The 18,079-nt window shown below is 41.7% G+C and overlaps 1 protein-coding gene and 1 long non-coding RNA gene across 2 annotated transcripts in view; one reads left to right on the plus strand and one right to left on the minus strand.

The window, feature by feature from the left end:
* The window catches only part of LOC148050808 (uncharacterized), an 84,686-nt gene that overhangs the window by 40,120 nt on the left and 26,487 nt on the right, over positions 1–18,079 (plus strand). The window lies entirely within an intron of this gene.
* On the minus strand, positions 85–7,002 carry AHSG (alpha 2-HS glycoprotein). The gene is made up of 7 exons (XM_087740135.1): positions 6,761–7,002; positions 5,219–5,329; positions 3,886–3,970; positions 2,824–2,987; positions 2,421–2,534; positions 1,543–1,623; positions 85–666 (listed from the first exon to the last, which is right to left on the minus strand). Exons 1-7 carry the CDS (start codon positions 6,962–6,964, stop codon positions 382–384), a joined length of 1,044 nt encoding a protein of 347 aa, XP_087596261.1. The 5' UTR covers positions 6,965–7,002; the 3' UTR covers positions 85–381.

Raw genomic sequence — 18,079 nt, forward strand, 5'->3', positions numbered from 1 at the left:
AAAATAAATACAGATAGAAGGTACCAAAGCATTTCTATTGACGATTTTATTGTGAAGTAACCTTTCAGGTGGTGTTTCTATCACAAAGCTACAACTGTTGTACAGCTCTTACAACAGTTTCATTGAAACAATATTTTTTGCATTTTAGGTAGAGGACCCCTGTATGTAGAGAAAACAACTGCTATATGTCATAATCACCTATATTTTGAAGCAGGCCTTTGCAAGATCCTGGCCATGGCTCTGCCCTCTGGCGGGTAAACTCATTTGGGTTCAGGGTCAGGCATTCCCACCTATTTGCACTTGATGTTGTGGTCTGTGGGTTCCTGGTGCTGCTGCACACTGATCCTTCAGTTATCTGTATTGCCATGTCTGTAACACAGCCTATATCTTGAAATGGCGAATCTTCCCAGGGCACGGAGGAGGAGGAGGAGGAAGCACAAAGCTAACTGGGCGAGGTACTTTGTCATGCTGAGCAACCTCTGCAACTGCTCTCTTTGCTACAGGTTTTGCTGAGAGCATGGAAGTAGGAAATTCTGAAGAGCTGGATTCAGATGCAACAGGGTTATTGTGGGACAGCCTGAGGTTATGGTTTGTGAAGCCTTGTACAACACTGGGCAGCAGTCCTGCTGATGTGTCTTGACCTGGTTGAGAGTAGGTAACTCCAGGCTGGAAAAGAAAAACAGTTTGTGTTTGTGTTCAGTGACTTGGGGCTTATAATAAATATACAGGTTGTCGATATCTTGCTATGTACCCTGCTCCTAACTGGATACAGGTCTCCAACCCAGGTACAAAATGTTCCTGACAGTCATAGAAGTTTTATTTCCATTTGAACACATACACAGGAGCCCAGGAAGACATTTTTAATACCCAGTGGATCATTAGCACCAAATTCTGTGCTATATGAACTCTCAGGGCCACCTGTGCAGCTGGCAAAACATTCAAGACCAGCTGTCTTATTCTTTCTTTCATACACCTCCTAGACAGCTAATTACTATTGTGTTACCAAGAGCTCTGGTCCGTAGGAAGTATTCGACCACCACCTAGCCCTTCTCAGACCAAACAGAGGCTAAAACACCTGGAGAGCACTCGGGTCCAGTGCGTATATGTTTCCCTCCTCTTGCTATAGCAATGCAGGTCAGGCTCCCTGAATTCAGTCATGTCTAAGGACTACTAGCAAAAAACCCCAGCCGATTTTATCTATCATAATGGCTCACTTATATTTTACATCTATCTGCCTCATCCCCCTAGCTGAGCAGAGTTTGGTTCCCTTTGCCCTACCAGACACGTGAAGCTCCCAGATGGTTAGGAGGAAAAACCATGTCAAGCACAATTGCAGACGTGATATAATTCCTGGCACAGAAAGCCATAGGATAATCAGGAGCTACCTTACCTTATTTTTTAGGATACAAAGTTAAACTCAGGTTATCACAGACAGCTAATGCAGTCTACAGTGAAAGAGGTAAACTCAGGGTGACTGCTTCTAACAGTACTAGTAGGCTAGCATAATACTCTGGAAAGGAAGGGAATATCTGGTGTTGGTACCTGATGTCCGTAGAGCTGGCAGTCCGCTCTGAGGTCCTGTGAGGGGCTCATTACCATTGTTGCTTTGCAGAAACCAAAATTCTGGAAAAGCAGAACATAGTCAAGAGAAAAAAGTTATAAAATAGAGGAGACGTGCATTAGTTTTTGAGTTCAGTACATTTAGAAATAGCTACATCTTCTCATGTTTTATCTGAGCAGTAAAGTGCTTCCTTTTTAGTCTGTTGGACTCAAAAGCCAAGCTGTTTATTGCATAACCAGCAAATAAGTGAAACTCCTGTATTCTTCTAGAGTAAGATCTTTTGTATGTCTGGATATGAGGGAGGGAAAGAATATATAGGAATCTAGGTAAAAGTTTCCCACCCACTAAAAATGCCTAGGACTCAATTTCATCAGAAATAAAAGAAGAATTTTAGTATGATAAAGTATACAGTATAATTCTTAAGAGTTTATATTTCAGAACAAAGCATACTGACAGCACTTAAATTGTAGGAAGGTGAAACAGTCTGCCCTTCTGTTAGTGTTTGTGTACTGTCCAGTACAAAGAGGCTGATTTTCTCAGGTGCTCATGTTAAGACGAGTAAACAATAACATATATTCTGTTGATTAAAAATATTTTGTGTTAAGGACACCTTGGTCCTCAAGCCTTTTTTGAAATATGTTCCAATACATCAGGATTCAGTCCAGGTACCTTGGAGAGAAAAGAAAGGTGTGATATAGCTTTAGGAATTATACAGTGAAAAGCATATCATGATGGTATACACCTCTTGCACTTTCATCCTCACGAAGGTCTATTCCCGCACAAGCGTGGGCACATCACAGTGTGCCACTTTTCTACCTCTGAGCTGGCAAGATCAGGACTGATGTGCTGGCATACTTACAGACTTATCGTCAGGCAGCAGTTGACAAGCTTCCACATTATCTTTAGCTTCTTCTGCTGAGCAGTTTGTGGCAGCCACAGCAAACTCAACATAGACAGTATGCACTGGGTGGTGCTGATAAAACAGGAAAATTGTTTAACTGACTTTGCACTGTGAAACTGCAGAGCTCCTGAGAAAAGATAAAAGGCATATGTTGTGGCTTCTAGCTCTGCATCTCCCACTGAGGTGAAAGGGAATCCTGTGGCTAAAATGACACAAAATGCTTGGGAAATCAACAGCAATTCAGTAGGGCAAATTAGAGCAAGCTAGATCTGTTTGCAAACATAACTAGTTACCACTGCACGAGTACCACAGAAGAAATGTTCTGTTTAGGTGGAAGGCTAGACATAGTTCTAGCAATTACCTGTATATTGGCTCTTCCGATCTCAAGGAGTCTGAGGTAAGCATCAGCAGTTTTGCTGTTGTGGTCATTGAGCGCGGCTGTAACGGCTGCCAGTACCTCGGTGTTGTTCAAACTTGCCAGCAGTGGGCAGCTGGGGCAGAGCTGCAGAACATCTTCACTTGAGTCTGCAGGAGGAACCAAACACATTATGTTTCGATCAGATTGGAGGTTGCTTTGAAAGGCATTGTAGACCTGTTCAGTCACACAAATCACTGTTTCATCGTCTGTCCCAAATTATAGTGGAAGGAATTTTTGCAGTATAGTCTACAGATGGCAGTATTTCACACCACTGTTGCCATCCCAGTCTTTCTGCAAGCAAAAGCCCTGTGGACTTCAATAGCACATTTTGAATGTTTTTACTCAGGTTTTCATCAATTCTCTTTCTGGCAAATTATCCATGACACCAATGAAAAGACGTCTCAGCTCACATAAGGAATGGTGGAAAAATGAAGATACTTGAATTTATTGGAATGGTGTTTGCATGACTGTGTTCTTTCATTCACTCACCAGTTTTGAAAGCAGTACTGAAGACATCTCGTACAGAGCAAAGAGACCTCATACAGAGCATGCAGAATAGAGATTCCCCTTTCCCGTGGCAATATTGAAAATGCTGGGTTTACTAAATAAGCTGCATCTGGCAAAGGGGCTCTGAACATCAACAAGCTCCAGTAAATTCAGAACAACAAGGAATCAAATTCTTGAGGCTAAGCTCCTGAGTGACAGGCCTTGGTACCATCAATCTCTAGGTCAAATCTCGGACTTAATCCCCAGATAGTCTTATAGTACCTTAATTGTCATAGTAAAGAGGAGCAAAGAGAGAGGGCTGGGTTTGTAGGTGAATGACATCAGAAAAGGGGAACAAAATTACTTTCCCAACAGCTGGGTTTAGAAAACCCATTAACTGTCATCCTTTATGCCATACTTATACACAGCATTTTAGAATCAGAAAAGCTAGTGAACTGTAACCACTGCTATAATAATACTCCAGCCTCTAGATTCAAACCTAAAGAACAAAGTCTTTACCTGCATGTGAGTGGCATTTACTAGCAAGTACAGATAACTTTCCATTCAGCTTCTGCAGCTTGACATCACAGTCGCCCTCAACTGCCTAGAGAGAGACAAAAATCAAAGGGTTACATCGTTCAGATAAATAGGAATTTCTGAAAAGGGCAACTATTACTAAATTCAAAAGAACAGATCCTGGCTGAGTGTTCCTGGCAAAAATCAGTCTGATTGCAAAGGCACTGCTAGGCAGTCCTGGAGTCTGTGATTTTGTAAAAGGCAGACCAGAGCTGCAAAATTTGGATCCAAATCTGGATCTCAAAAGTATCAGAAGTGCCAGGGTAGCCAGATTATGGATGTTTGGTTCAGGTTCCTCTCTCATAAAGAGCAAAGACTATGAATACTTATGAATTAAGACCTTCTGCAGAGCTGTTTGATAACATTCTCACTAATCTCAGCTGGTCAGTGGCCATGGTAACAGCAGAGTGTGCTGCCGTGTGTGAGCTGGCTCGCAGGCAACGCGATCCGGCAGGGGAGGAGATGTCAAAGGCAAAGCTGGAGTCAGTGGGAAGAAGGAACAGTTAGAGTTACCTCCCCGAGGATGGAAAATGGGATCTGAGCCCTGGTGAATACAGGGGTGGATCATGATTCAAATTTAGTCATGAGCTCTGTGAATTGGGCCCCATTCTAGAAACAGCAGGCTTAAATTGTCATTTGCTCCCTCTGCTCTCTGCTTAGAAACCAGAGCTGCCTGTACTCAGACAACACTTCCACTGCTTTGGTTAGGGAAAGCTTTTCACAGTTGGATCACACTTGCATAAGAATAAAATATTTGAGGCCAGTAAATTCCAGCTGAGCATTACTTTGAAGGCAGAGCCCTGTCTGAAGGGAATAGCTCCTCTGCAGTCTTGACTAGGACTAGGTGGCTAGACTTGACGGAATTTCACTAGGTAACACCCCACATATAGCCAAGGGAAGGTTGTGTTTGTGTGGATTCACAACCTGCCCTGTCTACAGTTTGCAACGAGGCAGTGACATCTGGGCTGACCACAGGGGGCTGAAACTGGAGCCCCAAAACAAGCCCCCATGGCACTCATGAACTGCATGTGGGATGCTATGCTGGCACTGACCTGTCCTCTTCACATAACAGGACATGAAAGAAATCTAGGAGTGAAATCCTTCATGACATGAAGGCAACCAAATCAACAAGAAGGTTACAAGTGATTGGGCGATTATAGGCTGTTACAGTGATATAATCTTTGCTTGGAAATCTAACTGATGATAGCCTGGCCTCTAGCATCAACATATTGAACACACACCTTTGGATCGAGCTAGCAGTGTTTTAGATACTCACATGTTGCACGATGCTCCTCACTGTGCAATTTGCAAGAGGCGTAGGGCTGAGAATGTGGCATGTGGTCTCTAATAAGTCAAGTTCAAGAAAAATTATGTCATTATTCAGCCCCTGGAAGAAAAAAAAAAAACAAAACAAAACAGGAATCGTAGTAATTACTTCACAAAACATCACTAGATTTCTTCTCTGGGGCTGCAGTGTGGTCTCTGTTGCTGACTGTCATTGGGTAGCTCCAGGTAAATGCTAGAGTAACTGAATAGGTCCTTACTATTTAACTTCATAAAAAACAGGACCCGTTTTTTTAGCTAGCGTAAGTCAAGATAGTCACACTGATTTTTTTTTTCTAGCTAAGGAACTGGCCCATAAATTTTAGAAAGTCTAGCCTGTATGTAGTGGGTCAGTTCTCTTAAGTTAACTTGATTTTATCTTGTTGGGTAGTTTTAAAAAATCAACAGCTGTCTTTGTTGATGAAAAAACTTTGTGTTTCTATAACCAGATACCAAATAAGCACTGGTGCACATTGGCCTGTCCCATTTAGTCCATTGGAATGACACTGAATTGCACCAGCTAAGTTCCAGCCCCAATACTCATGTTGTTTATGGACTGCAGGATCTTTTACATAAACATCCTGTTCCTGAACCTTTGCAACTATAACAGAAGACATGTGAGTGAAAGGGCAGAAGTGAGGTTCCCTAGCTCCAAGATTGACTCTGAGGTTTGAGTCATGAGGGATTCCATTTAAACCAATGAAGTTATTTTAGTGTAAAAGTATTAAATATGAGCAAAGCAGTGTCACCAGTGGTTTTGTGTGGGTAACTGTGGGCATGTTTCTAATCTTATTCATGTCTGTTTTAGTCTCTTGTAAATGGCTTTGATATCCTCTCTCTCCTAACAAGTAGAAAACAGACATGGAGTTGCATTCTTGTTAATATTTGGGACCGTTTTCAATGTTTTGAGAGAATCAAAGGTTCTGAATGGGTGCATACATTGTATTAATGAGCATTTCTGTAGCCTTTCTAGGTACCTACAATGATGGCAAGGGATGTTAGTGAAAATGAGACTACAAGCCACAGTTATTTCCATTCAGCTTCCTTGTCAGCTCAATGAGATACTAGGTAAAATTAATGCCTGCTGCAAAATCACTAATAGTATGGAGTTATGATAGGTATGCATTTAGCCAATAAATAATTACCTGCATCACAAAGATAATCCTCACAGTTTTTCTCCAGATTAGCTACTGGGCTCATGAATCAGCACTTTGGACGATCTGCCCTAGCAAGCATGCTGCATTTGTAAACCGAGCCCTTTGTAGCATTGTACAAAAGTATCTGAACATTTCTGTCTCCCCTTCTGTTCTGCTCTTTGATAGATACATGCCAGTGACCTGGATTCTCAACTGCTACCAGGTGGCATTGCCCCATTTAAATCAACAGAGCTGTGCTGATTTACCCTATGTGAGGATACAGCCCTTGGCAAGGTTTGTTGGTCTTTCCAGGCATCTCCAGGTTAACATGATGCTCTGCCTGCAAGCTCCTCACTTACCTGGGGTAGCACGCGGATATTCTCAATTCTGTTTAAGGCAAACTTGTATCCGTGATGACTGTGGCCGTTAATATAACTCACAGCTACTTCAGCTGCTGCTTCAGATTCTGGGTCATCGCAGCCCAAGGGAGCAGGGGGAGCTGCTGGTACAGCTCTGTGAATTGGAAGCTGAACAAGCAATATTAAAGCTACTAGTGCCTTCATGGCACTCAAGAAAAAACGATCCCTTTCAGAAATAAAGATCTAAGAATACTGTTCAGATGGTAGCTAGGTAGCTAGAACTGGGGTCTCATTTATATAGTACATACCACAGACTTCGCATGAGCGCATGTCTGATATTTGTCCCAGTTCCAAGAGACATCGCAAACAACAAAAGAGAAAAGTAAATGTTAGGACATCAAGCTGACTGATTAATATTGGCCAAAGTAAATTTTATCAGGTAGGATATTGCAAAGTCTGCTAAAGCAGCTAAAGAAGAAAGCGTCAGCAAAAATGTAACATAATTTTTAGACGCTTTTCTACCAACCAAATACAGTACATGCAAGAGGAATGCGATTCCTCCTGTTAAATGTGTAGAGATGCTAGCTTTAATTAAGCTTTCTTGTAAACAGGACACGTTCTGTAGGGCCCAAATCTCACCAGACGCCAGTCTAAACTGTGAGATCAGTAACATGATAAATTAGAAAATGGAATTTGAATCAGCTCTAAGGATCACATTCAACAGTAAATGTAATTATATAGCAACTTTTGCTACTGAATTAATTTGGAACAGGAAGTGAAACAGTTTCTAAACCTTTTGCATCAGCTCTTTGTTTCTCTGAATAATCTGAATACTTCCAGTAGTTCCTGGAATTTTATTTTGCAAAGCAGGCATCTTGTAGAAATTTTTCTGGAATACATTGTACAGATTTGAGGATTTGGCATAAGATCCTAAAGGGCACAAAAGTGTTTTAAGGAGCATATAACTGCTTAAATGCTCAGGAGTGCTGGACCCCAGCTTATATTTACATTCACAGTGTTCATGTTTACAAAACAGTAATTGGATAACAGAAATGTTCTATGGAGCAGAATATAGCTTCTATGACGTGTCCAGCATTTAAGGTCTCTAATTTCAGCTTAATTTATCTAGATAGACTCTAGCTCAAGCAGTAGAAAAGTTTTTCCTGGGGTGATTTCAGAGTAGGTTTCTCCGATCCATTTTATGGTGGTGATCAGACTGCAGACTAGTAAAGGTTCCTTTTGGCTTTAAAATATCTGAATCTCTGTCATCATTTTCAAGGAGTTAAGGAATTAGCTGCAAATTTGAGATGAATAGGAGGACTTTAGCATATTTAGAAGTTTTCACTTTAGATAAGTATTTCTCAGCTTGCAAGACAGGGTGAGTGGGGCTAAAAGATTTGTGAAAAAAGCAGTCTTGAGTGGGGCTAAAAGATTTGTGAAAAAAGCAGTCTTGAGCCATGCCTCTCTCTTCTAGAATCTGGAAACACGTAAAACAGCATAAATAGAAATGGTTCCGTTGGACAGATTAAGTGATGAAGAAGGAGAATGGGAAGCGACTGAAAAGATGGAATTATTTCCTTCAGCTGTGTTTAGGATGAGGTGAGTTTTGGATACTAGGATTTGCATATTGAAGAGATTCCTGGGGAAAAGAAAGTCTTTTCCTCTTTCTTGGATGATTCGTTTCTTCCCCTCACTTGAAGCAGGCGTTGTTTGGAATTTGTTCTGTTGTGTGGATGATCATTTGTCGTCTTGGCTTTGGTCTGGAACACTTAATGGATGAAGGTTTGGTGTCCCAAAAAACACACTCTGAGTGTTCCTTGTGGGTATCTTTTGAATCATGGCAAATCCCCACAGTTCAGTTTCTAACCTTTGAATCTTTTAATTCCCTTTTTCCTTTTCTGGTATGAAACATTGGGGTAAACTTCCAACAGGTGCAGACTGAAATTGGTTTTCACCTAAGTGACATATACTTACCCCAGCGAAGGACTTAGACTATTATTTATAAATTTAGTGTGTTCATTACTCAGTTTCTTAGGTTACATCTTCTCCACTTCAGAGTTGCAAATACTGTAGGATATATAACATTTCTGTAGTCAAGCTCTAGGTATTCCTAAATATAATTTATAACCCAGTTCAGTCAACTTCAGGTTCCATTTTCAAACAGCAACTTTAAAAACTCAAATAGCAAACAAGATTTATTACCTTCTTTCTTCCCTCTCTATTGCCACGCACATTGAGTATTCCATTTACCAAGCAGGACAAAAAGGAAATACTTTGGAGTCCACTGTACCTCTTCTCAGTTTCTCTATAGGCTTACTCGAGACCTTCCCCTCTTGGTGACTGTATGGACTTTCTTTGCTGGCATATAGAGCTTCAGAAATCATAGCATCATAGACTCATAGAGTGGTTTGGGATGGAAGCAACCTTAAAGATCATCTAGTTCCAACCCACCTGCCATGGGCAGGGACACCTCCCACTAGACCAGGTTGCTCAAAGCCCCATCCAGCCTGGCCTTGAACACTTAAGGGCAATAAAGTTGGTGAAGGGTCTAGAGAACAAGTCTTATGAGGAGTGGCTGAGGGAGCTGGGGTTGTTTAGTTTGAAGAAGAGGAGGCTGAGGGGAGACCTTATTGCTCTCTACAACTGCCTGAAAGAGGTTGTAGCGAGGTGGGGGTCGGTCTTTTCTCCCTAGTAACAAGCGATAGGACGAGAGGAAACAGCCTCAAGCTGTGCTAGGGGAAGTTTAGGCTGGATATTAGGAAAAACTTCTTCACTGAAAGGGTAGTCAGGCACTGGAACAGGCTGCCCAGGGAAGTGGTTGAGTCTCCATCCCTGGAGGTATTTAAAAGACGGGTAGACGTGGTGCTTAGGGACATGGTTTAGTGGTGAACTTGGCAGTGCTAGGTTAATGGTTGGACTCGATGATCTTAAGGGTCTTTTCCAACCTTAACAATTCTGATTCTACTTCCAGGGATGGGGCATCCACAACTTCTCTGGGCAACCTGTTCCAGTGCCTCACCACCCTCATAGTGAAGAAATATGCCCACGTGATTATTAACGCTCAGTGCAATGCAGGATGTTTGCAACTAGCGCTTTTTGAGTGACTTGTGATGTGTGAGGAAATTAGTATTTGGTTTTTATATTTGGAAATGGAGTTTGAAAGTGCAAACAGGTAGTTTTGCTACAGGTAATATGACAAAGGAGCCTTTCACCTCTTGGCTACAGACTGACACAGATCTGCCTAATTATTCCCTTCTGGAAGTGAGATTGCTGATGTCAGTTCCCTGCAGGCCTGTGTCCCATCACGACTAGCCCTTTTTTGGCATCCTCGCTCAAGAGGCAATCATTGCAGAAATAACTTCTCATTGAACTCAGTGCAGATCTATTCTCTCTCTTTCATGTCCAGGACATAGTAAAAAGTTGTCCTTTAGTAGTGGCTGCAAATAGTTCTTACAGCACAAGAAAGTAAGCTGAATTCCACGGGCTCCGGGACAGAAGGTCACATCTCCACCCCGCTGAAGTGAACATGTCTTTCACAGCATCGCAGTATGGTTGACGTTGGAAGGGACAGCTGGAGGTCATCTTGTCCAACCCCACTGCACGAGCAGGTCTACCTAGAGACAGTTGCCCAGAACCATGTTCAGATGGCTTTTGAATATCTCCAAGGAGGGAGACTCCACAATCTCTCTGTGCCCATGCTTGGTCACACGCATGGTAAAAAAGCGTTTCTTGATGTTCAGGCAGAGCCTCCTATTTCAGTTTGTGCTCATTGCCTCTGGTCCTGTCACTGGGTACCACTGAAAAGAGCCTGACTCCGTCCTCTTTGCACCCTCCCTTCAGGTATTTATATATATTCCCCCAAGATGTTTATATAAATATATAAAGATATTTATATAAATATATCCTCCAAGATCCCCCAAGCCTTCTCTTCTTTATAGAATCATAGAATCATAAAGGTTGGAATATGTTAAGTAGTCCCAGCTCTTTCAGCCATTCCTCATAGGAGAGATGCTCCAGTCCGTTAATCATCTTTGTGGCCCTTTGCTGCACTGTCTCCAGTATGTCCATGTCTCTCCTGTACTGAGGAGCCCAGAACTGCTCACAGTCCTCCAGGTGTGGCCTCACCAGTGCTGAATAAAGGGGAAGGATCACCTCCTTAAAGCTGCTGGCAATACTTTGCCTAGTGCAGCCCAGGATACCGTTAGCCCTCTTTGAGGCAAGGGCACGTTGTTGGCTCGTGTTCAACCTGGTGCTCGCCAGGACATCCAGGTCCTTTTCTGCCAAGTTGTTTTCCAGCTAGGTGGGCCCCAGCATATAATCGTGCATGGGGTCATTCCTCCCCAGATGCAGGATTTCAGACTTCTTGTTGAACTTCATGAGGTTCCTGTTAGTACATTTCTCCAGCCTGTCGTGGTCCCTCTGGATGGCAGCACGACCCTCTGGCATATCAGCCACTCCTCCCAGTTTTGTGTCATCTACAAACTTGCTGAAGGTACTCTGCCTCATCATCCAGATCATTAATGAAGATGTTAAACAGGACTGGACCCCAGCATTGACCCCTGGGGTACACTGCTAGTTACTGGCCTTCAACTAGACTTGTGCCACCGATCACCACCCTTCCGGCCCAGCCATTCAGCCAGTTTTCAATCCCCCTCAATCCCCCTTTCACGTCAGCAGTGTTAGACTTTGGCCCTAGTGAATTAGGTTGCCTGAGAAACTTGACAAGGCTTCACTGTGATGGAAGTAGAACAAGCTGGGTTTGCTGCCCTTGTTACATAAAATATAGTATTGATTCTGTGCTCAAGAATTGAGGCTCCACTGAATCTCAGTTCTTAATAATTCATATAAACCAGAATGGAAAGGTGAGTTGATGGTTTTCTTTTTTGCTTTCTCTTTTTTTTTTTTTTTCTTTTTGTTGGATGCTTAGAAAAACTAGTCATGATTGGAAACTTGCTGCCCCTGCTCAACCTCATCTGGAAAAAAGCAAAGAATTGCTTTCACAAGATGTCAAGTTGACACCTTCCTGAGCTTAAAATTCGAACAAATTAAACAAGCAAACAGATAAATATCGTCTTTTTAAAGCTTCAGATCAAAGTTTAACACTTGTGGGGATTTCTGAGGCTCTCTTTTCAAATTACTAAAACATCATTTTTTGGTAAAGCAGACAGAACTGGTCCAATTCTCTGCACCACATCAAAAGATGCATTTCTGAGCAGTCAGGCATTGTACAGTACTGCAAAACTTAATCACCTCTTGCTTTACACTTGATTAAGTACATTACTTTTGGATCATAGAGTTCACAAGATATTGGAACATCAGGGCTGTCTTCTATATAGCCATCACGTACACAGAAACCTACAGACTAAGGCAAGAAAATGCAGGGAAAACATCAGACCGTTAAAGTGACCAGTCTTGTTAAGGCAGCATATTGCTTCCTTAAATGACAGTATAATCATAATTTTAAAATAAAGTGTATGAAAACCCATAGAGGTCTGAGAAAAACCTCAAGACATATTAGACTAATTGATTTGCATAATCTTATTGGCCCCTCTCCACTACACGGGCAAATCTTCAGCAGATGTAAGCTGGCTTAGATTCACTACAGTCCAAGTCCCCCAGTGTCACTATACCAGAAATTTCGGGCTGCAGAAAAACCTGTGAAGTCTGAACAGTTTTACCAGACTGTAATAGTAAAACATTATATGTTAATTCTTTCTTTTTTTTTTTTTTTTTCAAATATAAGAGTCTTTAAGGGAAGGAAGGCTGATCACGTGCTATAGTTTGCTGTAGTATTTGCAGTTGAGAGATTTCTTATTGTGAGAAATAAAATGTGCAGACAGAGCATCTAATTTGGGAGGCTCTAGTTTTGGGTGCCCAGCTAGAGATTCCTTTTCATTCAACTTTGCTGATCTCAATCTGTTAATCTCTATTTTCTTTTAACTGTTAAAAGGAAATAACTATTTTCCATTTTACTTCTGTGATCTGAAATAACTCACTGAATTTTGTAAAAAGTTTTGATATCACTGGGTAGAAGGATCTATTCAAAACATTAGAGGAATCTAAGAGTCAGGCAAAGCAGATACCAGTCAGTAAAAATGTAGGGATTCCTGGATTTACTGGAGATGTAGCAGGATTGAGAGGGTTGAAATTTGGGTTCCCAGATTTAGTATTGATTATTTCAGAGAAATTTTATTTGCTGGAGTTTCCTTTCAAAAACTGGGTTTTTTTGTTTTTGGGTTTTTTTGGTTTTTTTTTTGAAAGAGCATGAAAAGTTGTCAAGAATTCTGAAATTTTTACTGGAATGGAAATTCTAATTTTTGACCAGCTCTCCCAGACAAAGCCAACCAAGTCTATTTCTGGTCTGTTCTCTCTTGTTCTATTTTGCTCTTCTATTGTCTATGCCACTGAAATACTTGAGTGCCTTCCAGAAGTACATCAAGTGACAGAACTAGCATTTGTTACATGAAAGTCTATTCTCCTTCTCTTCCCAGTGGGAAGATTATATAAGATGTTTTGTCTTAGTGAAGTTTTTGATTGATTTAAATTTTCCTCCTCATTTCCGCATTTTCTCTGCTATATGTTTTGATGTTGCAGTCAGTAATAAGAGCAGTTTTCCGAGTTGAGCGTTTTCAAGCCCCTGTATGACTTACCCTGTGTTATGCTGTCCTGGTATGTAAGACCCCCCCCCCCTTCCTAATTTTTTATACTTTTTTACCCTTTTATCAAGGTCAAAGTTATTTATGTTGCCATGCAACTCTTAACAGTGGGATATTTTTGCTTCAGCCCTGCAGGGATGTCATGGTTCTCTCGGTATCATGCCTGTGCAATTTGATGGGTGTGGGAAAGCTGTGTTGGAGATGGATAGGTGGCAACTGTGAAATCAGAGATTAGCAGCTACTGAAATTTTTCTTTTGGCTTTATGTCCTTATGCTATAGTTTGGGCTTCCATCTTATATGGGTGCTCCCCGTGATCGTTGCTTCATATCAGAACCTAGAACAAATAAAGCAAGATACCTGGGAAGAGACTGCAGAGCTGAACAGCAGGAGCAAACAGTGGATCAGACAACAAAAACAGAGTATTTCTCACTGAGTAAACAGACACTCTGCAGTCAAACTGACCTCTCCTTGTCTCAGTGAACAGCACGTCAACCTAAGTGAATTTAAACTCCACTCACTATGAGCACCACTGACTCTCCTGGCATTACCAGGGTACCCACAGACATGTGGCTCCAGTTTAAAAAGGCAAATTGAAACATGCCACATTAATTCCTTCTACTTACAGGAATGTTTGAAGATGTAAATGCACAATTGGCCTGGATGCTGTCACGTCCTATGATGCTGTTAGTCTCTTTGATGGAGAACTCCACATGATAACTCCACATGTCATCTTCCCTTGCTGAGTTAAATCCCGAAATTTAGTAGCAAGTGTTAGGGAAACCTGCTGTGCTCTCTGGATTCCCACATGCTCAGCTGCAATGACATGTTTTTGATGTGAGAAACCAAGTTCACTCTTGGCACTGTAAGTGCGTGCTTTTTCCACTGAGTTTGGTAGAAAAAGCTGTACATTCATTCTTATGCTGTGACAGTCTAAGAACATGAAGTTGTTACCTACTTATATTGAGCTACTGTTTTGAAAATGGTGCGTGTGTTTCCATGTGGAGGCTTGCTGGCGTGACTGACGGGAGGGTCCGTGCTGTTCCAGGCAGGGCTAAGGAACGGCAAGTGGGAGGATGGCAAACCAATATACTTTCTCACCCTGGAGCACTCCTTCAGGGGCATGACAAACTCGATCAATATCCCAGTGGGATTTACATAATTCTGACAAGCAAGGGAGTTTTTAAAAAATTAAAGTTATTTATTTTTAGTCAGGCAGATGATGAAGAAGGTTTTCTTACTGCTACATGTCCCTAAATCATCTATTTATTCAACATTTTCTGCTGCCTTCCAGCCACATGGCTAAAAAACTGGAACTAGGATAGGAAACATGAGGGGGACATTTTAATTTAATAGCATGGAGGCAATATATTAATAACAACGCATTTGCAATAGGGGAAGTGGGTCTTTCCAAGTTAGTGCAATTTGAAAGAAATTATATAGACATTCCTGCTTAAGGAGCTGAGATTTTGCATGTTAGACATAAAGCACAGATGACTTTTCTGACAACAAAGTAGCTAGACTTACAGCTTTCCTTGCTTAATTTACACAACATCAGATTCACAGCAGACAGGGACTCCAAGCTGTCAAGAGCAATAAACATGAGGCACTCTGAACAGAGACAGGTGCCCAGGTGACCTTCTCCTTAGTGTCGAAAAGAAAGGGAGATGTGAATGCAAGCATCGTGGCATGATTAAAAACAACGTTCGGTGTCACATTTATATAAAGAGGGTGCACGTCAACACCTTTTCCTGATCTGTTTGTGAATTTGTTAAGTTTTGTAATGTCAAAGGAAAGAGAGCTGTACCTTTGTTTACATTCAGCCCAGAAATTCTGAACCTAACAGTAATGTTAAATTCTGCTAGTTAGAAAGTGTACGTATAACTGGCTAGTGCAGGATACTGCTTTTGTACTCATGGATTTATGAATAAAACAGGTAAAGATAACTCGGAGAACCACTTTGGTGAGGCTACAAGATTTTGTAGTGGGCACCTCAGCCTTTGCTTCTGGTATATCCCCTCGGCTGTTCTGTCAAGCGTTGTTGGTCTCAATGGGTTTCGAATTCTTCTATTCATTATTTCCATTCTTCATTGCTGGCGGCAGCACCCTTTCCCCAACACCCAGGTCTGTCTCTTGAAGGGGATCTTGGGTCTTTTTGAGTCCTCTTGTTTAACGCAGTCAGCCTGAGCCTACATCGTAATCTTTTTCCTGCCAAATATATCTGAAAACCCTATTTTATCTGCCACTATAGCTCAAATTGTTAATACATGTTGATTTCCGTGTGATGATCTCTACAGCACAACTGCTGATCCGACTCCCTATGCTAGTCTGCTGAGCGTGTCATTGTTTCTCCAAGCGCTTCTCCATTCACGAGAACATCAAGCTCAATTTTCTTCTCTCATCTGCCAGGCCCCGGCCAAGACCAGACCTTCTCGTTCACCTGTTCACCTGGGTCTCACCTCATCCCTGCTGCCATCACTATCTCTTTGAGCCTTTCAGCCATGTCACTGACAGATATGTCTCTTTCTTTCACTCTCTTCAGAAAGAATCCCATTTCAGAGCTTGTCCTTGAGGCTATCACCTCTCTGAATTCTCACAGGGACTGAAGAACTGCCCTTTGACACATGATCTATAGTAATGTGTTACATGACTTTTAAACCTGTGTTTATTATACAGAGGGCTGCACTTACACTGAAAAGTTTTTAGGACCCCACAAGTCAAAACATTTGAAAACCACCTGAAATGGTGAGTTTGCTCCATTTCTGTTTTGTCAGGTATTTGTCTAATCTGCCTTTAAGAGCGCACATGGCAATGCCACTCTGGGGACAGCATTATCTTCTGTGCTTACCAAGAGTGGTTTGGTATGAAACGTTCCTTTGAAAATGGATGTCTTAGCTGGCCCCTTCCTAACTCTTGCCTGCATGTTGGTATATGTATGGAGGGAGGAAACCATCCTGTAGTCCACACGCAAGTCTCAAAAATGACACTGTCCTTGGGATAGCTGGAGGAAAGGCCTTCACTGACAAAATGGGACACATAATATTTACTTGCTATAGAAGAGGAATGAGGTCTAGTTCATACATTTTGAAACCTGTGAGTTCCTAACAGAAAAGTTGTTAATGCTGGTCTCAAACATTGCTCTTTATCTTGCTGTATAACTCACCTGGAACTCGGCTCCAGCTGTAAGCGTGCATTAACACTGGAGCGTGAGGCTAGACTAGGATTAGGGTGTGGCAATCCCCAGGTATTTTCTGAAAGGAAACAAGATCTTTTGTTAAGTTTGCACCAATAAGAATATAGTAGAATAAGAATATAGAATTATAAGAATAAGAATATAGTATGCCATTTGCCTTAAGTTTCATGACAAATGATTCGCTTCATTGTATGAAGCTTTCGTTATGCTGATGTATAAAGACACAAGTCAAGGATTCCGTTTTTGAGAGAACTGCTGGGTGTTGGTTAGCAATCTTGCAATCTGAAATCTCACTCAGTAGGTATTTCCAGAGGAAATAATTTTCGGAGTGCAACTGAAGTACTGTTAAAGATTATTGTGTGATGTTATGTGTGTATCATAGGAACAGGTAGAGACAGAGCAATAAAAGGGGATTTCTTTGCTTGAAATTCCTAACTGTTGTCAGTGTTCATCTCTTTCTTGGCTTTTGATATAGCCCTGCAAGTTCTTGACAGTCACGTACTTGGGGCAGGCTCATGGAAATGCCAGTACAGATGGACAGATGCGCTACATGTGCTTTGGAGAGCTAAAGCACTGTTGCAAAGAACTGCTAGAGACTATTTGTACACAGAGAATCAAATAATTCATATTCCCTGCTCTGTAATCAGAAGCCATTCTTGGCTGGGGGAGATCCCTACGATAACATTCTTGCCTCCCCTTGAGAGAAGGAAGCTAATGATTATTCCGTTACCCTTCATTATCATTCAGTGTGGTATAAACTGGCCAGGACTTGAACTCTCAAGTGCCCAGGAGGACCAGTACATGAATATACCTTGTGTCAGCAGAGGCCATTTCAAATAATACAGATGATGACAGATTGATGTTGGTAGCTCATTAGGCAAAGCACTGACCGAGACATCAAATTCCTTTCAGCAAGAATATAGCTGGACTGTTTGCTGTTGTGCATTAATAGAGAGACGCATTTTTCTTCTTTGATTTCTCTTGCTTCCTGCTTCCCATGTTTGCGTCAGACAGTGCCGGCTATCAGATCTGTCATCATGTTTGACTTTCCTAATGCGAACAGCTGTGCCAGAAGAATCAATGTGTAAAGCTAAACCCAATCTGTAGATATAGTATATATAGTACATTTCAACAAAAGGCCTGTGTTCACAAGCCTCCTGTGGCATACAGATTTTAATATAACACTTGGCTTCTAGCTCGTCCAGATCCAATAGTACAATCTTCCCACCCATGCCTGAAAAGATAGAGAACAGCTTTCTGAAACAGTGTAAGGTGTATTTAAATTGCTGTCTCCTTGATATGCTAACTCCTGCTCTTGTGGATTATGCTTTCACACTTTTGGGGCATACCTTAACACATGTGGTTAAGCTGGTAGCCTGTGGGCCAGATCTGGCCTTCTGCCTCTTCCTGAAGAAGATGGGGAGCAGTTTTCCAAGCAGCAAACACTACCACAGTTCTCTACCTATCTGTCG

This window comes from Nipponia nippon, unplaced genomic scaffold, assembly GCF_047370975.1.
Source record: "Nipponia nippon isolate SJK-2023a ecotype South Korea unplaced genomic scaffold, ASM4737097v1 scaffold_7, whole genome shotgun sequence".
Classification (NCBI taxonomy): Eukaryota; Metazoa; Chordata; class Aves; order Pelecaniformes; family Threskiornithidae; genus Nipponia; species Nipponia nippon.

Bases quoted from the DNA above. Each gene is read 5' to 3' on its own strand.
- AHSG (XM_087740135.1), bottom strand. From the start codon at position 6,964: ATGAAGGCACTAGTAGCTTTAATATTGCTTGTTCAGCTTCCAATTCAC. The intron at 5,330-6,760 runs GTAAGTGAGGAG...TTTTTCTTCCAG, and splicing joins ATATCCGCGTGCTACCCCAG to GGGCTGAATAATGACATAAT. The intron at 2,535-2,823 runs GTAATTGCTAGA...CTGTTTTATCAG, and splicing joins TCGGAAGAGCCAATATACAG to CACCACCCAGTGCATACTGT.